The sequence below is a fragment of the Myotis daubentonii genome, chromosome 3 (genome assembly GCF_963259705.1).
Source record: "Myotis daubentonii chromosome 3, mMyoDau2.1, whole genome shotgun sequence".
NCBI classification, from domain to species: domain Eukaryota; kingdom Metazoa; phylum Chordata; class Mammalia; order Chiroptera; family Vespertilionidae; genus Myotis; species Myotis daubentonii.
In genome coordinates this window covers 100,642,960-100,651,951 of record NC_081842.1, presented here as the reverse complement: position 1 = coordinate 100,651,951, position 8,992 = coordinate 100,642,960, and the positions used below count along the sequence as shown (strand labels likewise).

At 39.9% G+C, this 8,992-nt stretch overlaps 1 protein-coding gene across 1 annotated transcript; it reads left to right on the top strand.

Moving 5' to 3' along the window:
* Nucleotides 1-7,958: 7,958 nt before the first annotated feature.
* LOC132229334 (jun dimerization protein 2-like) lies at nucleotides 7,959-8,734 on the top strand. The gene has a single exon (XM_059686028.1). The coding sequence runs from the start codon at nucleotides 7,986-7,988 to the stop codon at nucleotides 8,472-8,474; it is 489 nt and encodes a 162-aa protein (XP_059542011.1). The 5' UTR covers nucleotides 7,959-7,985; the 3' UTR covers nucleotides 8,475-8,734.
* The last annotated feature ends 258 nt before the right edge of the window (nucleotides 8,735-8,992 follow it).

Here is an 8,992-nt window from a genome sequence, read left to right as displayed (position 1 = left end):
AAGGGAATGAATCCAAGAATACTCTATCCAGCAAGGCTATCATTCAAAATTGAAGGGGAAATAAGAAGCTTCACAAACAAACAAACAAAAAGAAAACAGGCACAAAAATGGCTACAAACAAGTATCTTTCAATAATAACTTTAAACATAAATGGACTAAATTCTCCAATAAAAAGACATCAAGTGGCTGAATGGATAAGGAAACATGGCCCATATATATGCTCTCTACAAGAGACCTACCTCAGAATGAGGAACTCACATAGACTGAAAGTGAAGGGATGGAAAAATATCTTTCAGGCAAATGGAAATGAAAAAAAAAAGGTGGGGTAGCAATACTTATATCTGACAAAATAGATCTCAAAGTGAAGGCCATAACAAGAGATAAGAAAGGCCAATTCATAATACTAAAGGAATCGATACAACAAGAGGATATAACCCTGATAAACATATATGCACCCAATGCAGGAGTACTCAAATACATTAAAAAAAAAAAACACTCCAGGAAGATATCAAGGGAGAGATTGACAATAATACAATCATAGTAAGGGACTTTAATACACCATTGACATCATTGGATTAATCCTCTAGACAAAAAATCAGCAAAGAAACATCAATCCTAAATGACTCACTAGATCAAATGGACTTAATTGACATTTTCAGAACATTTCACCCCAAAGCCATGAAATATACATTCTTCTCAAGTGCACATGGTACATTTTCAAAAATAGACCACATATTGAGTCACAAGCAAAGTCTCCCCAAATTAAGAAGATTGAAATCATACCAAACATCTACTCAGACCACAGTGGCATAATATTAGAAGTAAACTATAATAAAAACAATAAAAAAAAATCAAACATTTGGAAGGTGAAAAGCATGCTATTAAACAATGATTGGGATACCAAAGAGATCAAAGAAGAAGTTGAAAACATCCTGGCAACTAATGACCATGAAAACACAACAATCTAAAATCTGTGGGACACAATGAAAGCAGTCCTGAGAGGGAAGTTTATAGCTCTACAAGCCTACCTCAAAAAACAAGAAAAAAAATGGTAGTAAATTATCTAACTCTACAACTCAAAGAATTAGAAAGAGAGCAACAAGAAAAGCTCACAGTATCCAGAAGGAAGGAAATAATAAAGATCAGAGGAAAAATAAATGACATAGAGACCAAAAAAAACAATACAGAAGATCAATGAAACCAAGAGCTGGTTCTTTGAAAAGATAAACAAGATTGATGAACCTCTAGCCAGGCTCACCCAGAAGCAAAGACAGAGGACCCAAATAAACAAAATCAGAAATGTAAGAGGCGAAATAACAACAGACCCCACAGAAATATAAAGGATTGTTAAAAAATACTATGGACAACTCTATTCTAACAAATTAGACAACTTGGAGGAAATGGACATATTCCTAGAAAAATACGACCTTCCAAAACTCAATCAGATATATTCTAAAAATTTCAATAGGCCAATGACTATGGAAGAAATTGAAGCAGTCATCAAAAAGCTTCCAGCAATCAAAAGCCTGGGCCCAGATGGCTTCACAGGGGAGATTTACCAAAAATTCAAGGAAGAACTAAAACCTATCCTCCTCAGACTATTTCAAAAACTTCAAGAGGAAGAAACACGTCCAAGCTCATTCTATGAAGCCAGCATCACCCTAATATCAAAACCAGATAAAGACAATACAATTTCTTCACTGATACTGCTCCTAGGGCAATGGAAACTAAAGAGAAAATAAACAAATGGGATTACATCAAAATAAAAAGCTTCTGCACAGCAAAAGAAACCATCAACAAAACAACAAGAAAGCCCACTGCATGGGAAAACATATTTTCAAATGTTATCACCGATAAGGTTTTAATCTCCAACATTACAGGGAACTCATACAACTTAACAAGAGGAAGATAAACAACCCAAAGATGGTCAACGGACCTAAATAGATACTTTTTGAAAGAATATGGAAGAAAGGCCAAAAGAACTATGAAAACATGCTCAAAGTCACTAATCATCTGAGAGATGCAAATCACAACAACAATGCGGTACCCTCTCACACCTGTCAGAATGGCTATCATCAACAAATCAACAAAGGACAAGTGCTGGCGAGGATGTGGAGAAAAAGGAACCCTTTTGCACTGCTGGTGGGAATGCAGACTGGTGCAGCCACTGTGGAGAACAGTATGGAGTTTCCTCAAAAAACTAAAAACAGAACTTTCATTTGACCCAGTGATCCCACTTCTAATAATATGTTCCAAAAAACTGGAAACACTAATTAGAAAGGATATATGCACCCCTGTGTTCATAGCAGCACAATTCACCACAGCTAAGATTTGGAAACAGCCTAAGTGCCCATCAGTAGATGAGTGGATTAAAAAACTTTGGTACATCTACACAATGGAATACTATGCTGCATTAAAAATGAAGGAGTTCTTACCATTTGCAACAGCATGAATGGAACTGGAGAGCATTATGCTAAGTGAAATAAGCCAGTCAGCGAAAGATAAATATCATATGATCTCACTTATTTATGGAATATAATGAACAACATAAACTGATGAATAAAAACAGATCCAGAGACAGAGAAGCATCAATCAGACTGTCAAACCTCAGAGGGAAGGTAGGGGAGGGTGGGGATAAGGGGGAGAGATCAACCAAAGGATTTATATGCAAGCATATAGGCCTAACCAATGTACACAGACAACAGGGGCATGAGAGCATGAGTCGGGGAGATGGGGATAATGTGGGAATAAGGACACATATGTAATAATTTAATCAATAAAGAAATTAGTAAAAAATAAATATTTGTAAAAATAAAAAAAGTGGGGTCTTAGATAGCATGGCTCTGTGGGTAGCACATCAGCCACACACTGAAGGGTCACAGATTCTATTCCCTGACAAGGGCACAAACCTGGGTTGCAGGTTTGATCCCCTACCCCAGTGGGTTGTGCGCAGGAGGCAACCAAGCCATGTGTCTCTCTCACATCAATGTTTTTTTCTCTCCCTCTCTAAAAGTCAAATATCCTTGGGTGAGGATTAACTAACAAAAAAGAAAAAATAACAAAAAGAAAACTACCAGGGCTTTTCCACAGTGAAGTCCTCTGTGGGGCATCAAAACCCAAGTGAAGGAGCTCCCTCAGCTTTTCATATCTCCTCCTTCTCTCCTTTTTTTTCTTTCTTCCTGAGAGTTTTCCTTCAAAAGTGGAATTGTGGGTGAAATGTTTCCCTTTTAAATACCTTGTATACTAAAGAGGTAATATGCAAATTGACCATCATGCCCTGGCACAAGATGGCCATCCCCATGTGGTCACAAGATGGCCACCACAATATGGCTAGCAGTGGAGGGCAGTTGGGGGTGACCAGGCCTGCAGTGGATGGCAGTTGGAGGCAATCAGGCCAGCAGGGGAGCAGTTAGACATTGATCAGGCTGGCAGGGGAGTGGTTAGGGGTGATCAGGCTGGCAGGCAGAAGCAGTTAGGGGCAATCAGGCAGGCAGGCCGGCAAGCAGTTGGGAGCCAGCAGTCCCGGATTGTGAGAGGGATGTCTGAGATTGGAAAGGGTGCAGACTGGGCTGAGGGACAATCCCCCTACCCCCATCAGTACATGAATTTCATTCACCAGGCCTCTAGTGAACATATTAAAGAATAAATATTAGTTTCTTCACTGCAGTAAATTAAATACTCTAGACCAGCTGTGGGCAAACTATGGCCCCCGGGCCGGATCCGGCGCGTTTGAAATGAATAAAACTAAAAAAAAAAAAAAAAAAAAGACCGTACCCTTTTATGTAATGATGTTTACTTTGAATTTATAGTAGTTCACACAAACACTCCATCCATGCTTTTGTTCCGGCCCTCCAGTCCAGTTTAAGAACCCATTGTGGCCCTCGAGTCAAAAAGTTTGCCCACCCCTGCTCTAGACTAAGAGCTTTGTCCCAGCACTGCCACCATTGTATACTAAGAGTTTCCAATGAATAAATGAAGGTAACCTGAGGTTTTAAATTACCATCCGATTTCTAAGTATTTACATCCCAACCCAAAGTAAAACAAGGAATCTCTGCTGGGAATATAGTTTATGATTTTTTTCTATCTGCACTTCCTCTGTCAGTTCAAGTGTAGCATCAAATTGAACTGAGTATACACATTAGAAATCACAATTCAGCTCTGCTGTAGCAATTCAGTCTGGAATGCTGTGTTATCAAGCTTCCCACCCCCAGTTTTGTAGATTAACTTTGCTTGTGGAATCTCAACTGTCTCAGAATTTTAAGAAGGGCATATTTTACTACAGATTTCTGAAGTTGCATTTTATCACAGCCCTAACATGGACCCTGGAGCAATTGCCAAACTATAGCATGTGCATTTAGAATGATTTTTAAAGCTATGTGTTAAATTTAGTGCCAGTTTGCATTACAATCAAGTGGTCAGGTTTTATCCATATAATCAGTTGATGCAGCTAAATATAAAGCCAATGCAAGAAGCTAAAACAACATCCATTTTGTGCCTGGTGTATTCACATATGTTTTCCGGAAGTGGTTGTGGGTAAGATGTCTACCTTTTCGCTACCATCTCAATTATTGACATAATTGATATTCTCCTTTTCTTCAATACAATTCCCTCACCACCTCTTCTAGGTCAGACATACATTATCTCCATAGCAACATTCCCATATAATAGAAAGATACATCTTCTGAATGGCTAGCAATACAACATTAACTGTTAAAACGTAACATTTTTCATGTTGGAAACATCTGGAATTCACAACCAACCAAAATGTATAAAAATGTCTGTAGCTTTTTAACAGTCTCCCAAGGCTGAGTTTTCTTGCTTTATTAGAATTCATTTACAAACAACTCTTATTAACCAGCTATGTGGCATAATAAAACTAGGCTTTATTTCAACATCAAAAAAAAGTTTAATTTACAAGTAAAGTTGCTTATAAAGACTCAAATTGCCCTTTGCGGAAAAGAGTTTACGATAGATTTGGGCTGTATTACCAACCTATTACTAGTGCACTAATACCTCTATTTACTGGCTGATTATGTCCTCCGGCAAAATTCGGAACTGTCTACTACTCTGGTGCAAACTAATCAGTTTTCAAAATTAGTTATTGATTTCAGACCCATTGTGGAGGACCAATTTACTGGCTGGTTCATTGAGTAGTGAAGTGACACTGTTTGTCTGAGTAAGAGAAAAGTCAGAGCACATACAGTGTTCAAAGACAGTGCTCAAAGGTGGTTTTCTATAGCAGAGAATTGACAAATACTTCAAGGATGTTAAATGTCTTTCATTAGAGATTAATGGTGCAGGTGCCTCCTTGCCAGTGAATGTATGTTTCTCATATGTACATTTGTTAGTCACATCCGGAACTTAAGTAAGTAATTGGTGGTAAGTCATTTAAAAAATTCCTAAGGAAAATATTTCCTTCTGTTACTTCAAACTTAATTTTTTTAATTTTAATTTATGTGAAAGTGACTAAAAGTAATGATTACTTTATAAGTGATTCTTTGCTGATAGCTTATGAAGGAAAATGCTAGAAAAAGAAAGCCAGAAACAATGAGTTTAAAATACATTAATGCATACATTCCATTTCATAATGTATATTCCTTTTGTTTTGCTGACTATTTTTCATATTTCTTTTAGAAATAATATCTTAATGATTTGCTTTCTATACTTTGTTTCAAGAAATATTGCAGAAACTTGAGATTTTACATAGTTTTCTGCCTATCTCAGAAAAACAAAATTATGAATTATATCACGTGGCTGGTTACATAGATTAAATTACATATAAACTTGTTCTTGAGTGTTCTTATGAATTTGATCTTCCTGAAGATAGGTTAATCTTAGCAGTTAAGATGCAAAATTTACACACAAAACCTCAAATAAGAATGGCTTAGTTTTAGCTATAGTTATTTTTTTAAAATACGTTCCATGAGGGCATTATAAGAATGGACACCAACACAGTAACATAGATCAAATTGAGAAGTAACTTAGACGTGGTTACAGCAGAAATATATTTATATTTTTTATTAGTGTGGATTGTTAATCGTTTTCTAATTACTTAGACTTCCAGCAATACACAGAGAAATTAAATTAATCCCTTACTAGATGTATCATTGGCAAATATGTTCTCCCATTCAGTGTGTTCCCTTTTCATTTTATTGATTTTTTTTTCCTGCAGAAGCTCTTTAGTTAGACATCTAGTATTGTGATTCTTTCCAATTTTGTTCTTCTTTCTTAAGATTGCTGAGGCTATGTGGGGTCTTTTTCATTCCAAATAATTTTTTGGAATATTTGTTCTAGTTTGCAAAATATGTCTTTGTTATTTTAATAGGAATTTCATTGAACCTATAGCCTGCTTTTGGTAATATGGACATTTTAATGTTAATTCTTCCAATCCATGAACATGGCATATGCTTCCACTTACTAGTATCTTCCTAGTATCTTCCAATTTCTTTCTTCAGTATCCTATAATTTTCCAAGTACAGGTCGTTTACCTTCTTGGTAAAATTTATTCCTAGGTACTTGATTTGTTTTTGTTTTGCTGCAATAGTAAATGGAATTATTTTCGTAATTTAATTTCTCTTTCTGATAGTTCATTGTTGGTGTATAAGAATGCAGCCAATGTCTGAATATTAACTTTGTATCCTGCTACTTTGCTGAATTCATTTATTAGACTTAATAGATTTTTAGTGGAGTCTTTAGGGATTTCTACATACAATATCATATTATCTGTGAATGACAGTTTTACTTTCTCTTTTCCAGTTTGGATGCCTTTTATGTTTTCTTCTTTTCTAATTTCTATGACTAGGACTTCCAGTACTATGTTGAATAATAGTAGTGAAAGCAGACATCCTGTCTTGTTCCTGATTTTAGGAGAAACACTTTTAGATTTTGCCCATTGAGTATGATGTTGGCTGTGGGTGTGTCAGATATGGCCTTTATTATGTTGCAGTATGATCCCTCTTGTCCCACTTTGCTGAGAGGTGTTTTTTTTTTTTTTTATCATAAATGGGTGCTGAATTCTATCAAATATTTTTCTGCATCTATTGATATGATCCCTTGATTTTTACCCTTCATTTTGTTTATGTGATAGCCAAGCTTTGGAAACAGCCCGAATGCCCATCAGTAGATAAGTGATAAAACAAATGAACGAGCAAGCAAACTAAAAACTGTGGTCCATTTACACAATGGAATACAGAATACTATTCTGCCATAAAAAAGGAAATAGTAACTATTGGAACAGTATGAATGGATCTGGAGATTATTATGCCAAGTGAAATAAGGCAGTTATAGAAAAATAAATAACACATGTTCTCACTTATATGTAGAATCTCATGAACAAAATAAACTGATGAACAAAATAGAAACAAAGGGGCATAGATACATGGAATAGACTGATAGCTGTCAGAGGGGAAGGCAGTTGAAGGACTGGATGAAAGAAGGTGAAGGGATTAAGCAATAAAGCATATATATATTCTATATAATAAAAGCCCAGAGGCATAAGACCAGAACAACCAGAGACTAGAACCACCACACTGGCCCTGCCCCCACAGCAAGCAGGTAGGGGTGATCAGGCAGGCAGGCAGAGCAGTTAGGGGTGATCAGGTAGTCAGGTGAGCTGTTAGGGGCAATTAGGTAGGCAGGCGAATGGTTAGGGGCAATCAGGTAGGCAGATGACCCCTCACAGGGATGGCCCTTCCCTCCAGCAAGTGGTTAGGTGCGATCAGGCAGGCAGACAAATGGTTAGGGGTGATGAGGCAGGCAGGCAGAGCCCCGCTATCAATTGCCTCAAAGAGGGAGACCCAGGCCACAGCCTGTGAGAGGAACACTCGGGGGCTGCGACGGGAGGCGCTGGCAGCAGTGGATGCTGCAGGGTGGGGCTGGCACTACTGCGGCTCCTGAGCGGGCATGGCGCCTGCAGCCTGGCCCAGGCCCCAGGGTCACAGCCTCCCCTGTGGCTCCTGCAGGGCTGGACTGCCACTCCTCCTGCTATGATGCCTGGGCAGATCTCGGACCCTTCCATGACTGCGGGCTCTCTGCCAGGGCTCAGTCCCCTGACCGGATTCCCCAGCTTGGCCCTGACTGCAGAGAAGCTGAAATATGCTGACATCTGCCACATTGGGGCCATGATCGCCCCTTTGCACTTCCTGGAGGTGAAACTTGGCAAGAGGCCTCAACCTGTGAAAAGTGAGCTAGATGAGAAAGAGGAGCAGAGGAAAAGGCACCTGGAAAAGAACAAAGTGGTGGCTGCCCGATGTCGGAACAAGAAGGAGCGGACGGAGTTTCTGCAGCGGGAATCCGAGTGGCTGGAGCTCATGAATGCGGAGCTGAAAACCCAGATGGAGGAGCTGAAGCAGGAGCGGCAGCAGCTCATCCTGATGCTCAACCGGCATCGCCCCACCTGCATCGTCAGGACCGACCGTGTTAAGACCCCCGACTCAGAAGGCAACCCACTGCTGGAGCAGCTGGAGAAGAAGTGACCGTAGGCTGGGAGGGGGAAGAGGTGGAGGAGATGCAGAGAAGGTGGAGGAGGAGGGTCCCAGAGGGCTCTTCTTTGCTGCATGAAAAACTCTTCCGTGAGGCTCAGCACAGCCAGCATCGGCCAGGCTTTTTTGTGAAACTCAGATCAGCCACACCAGGGGAAGAAACCCAGGCTGATGAAACCCAGGACCAAGCGCTGAGACCAAAGTAGTCCTGAGGGAGGCCTGTTCTGCCTGGGGCCAGGCTTGCAGGAGGCAGGACAGAGTTCTGGGCCAGAGAGATGCCCAACCAAGCAGCTGTGGGCACTTCTCCGGCCTCTCCGCCAGGGCACCCACCCAAAGGACCTCCCAAAGGAGCAGCCAGGAAAAGCCATGAGTTGCAACCAAAATTAGACTGAGTATGGAACTCAGAGTAAAACTGCAATCTGCCTCTCCCAGCCTTAACCCTGACCCTGATCCTAATGCAAGGCTGGAGAAGGGCACGGTGCCAGGCCCTGATGTACCCACCCACCGTAGGC

Coding starts and splice junctions, on each gene's coding strand:
- LOC132229334 (XM_059686028.1), top strand. CDS start 7,986: ATGATGCCTGGGCAGATCTCGGACCCTTCCATGACTGCGGGCTCTCTG.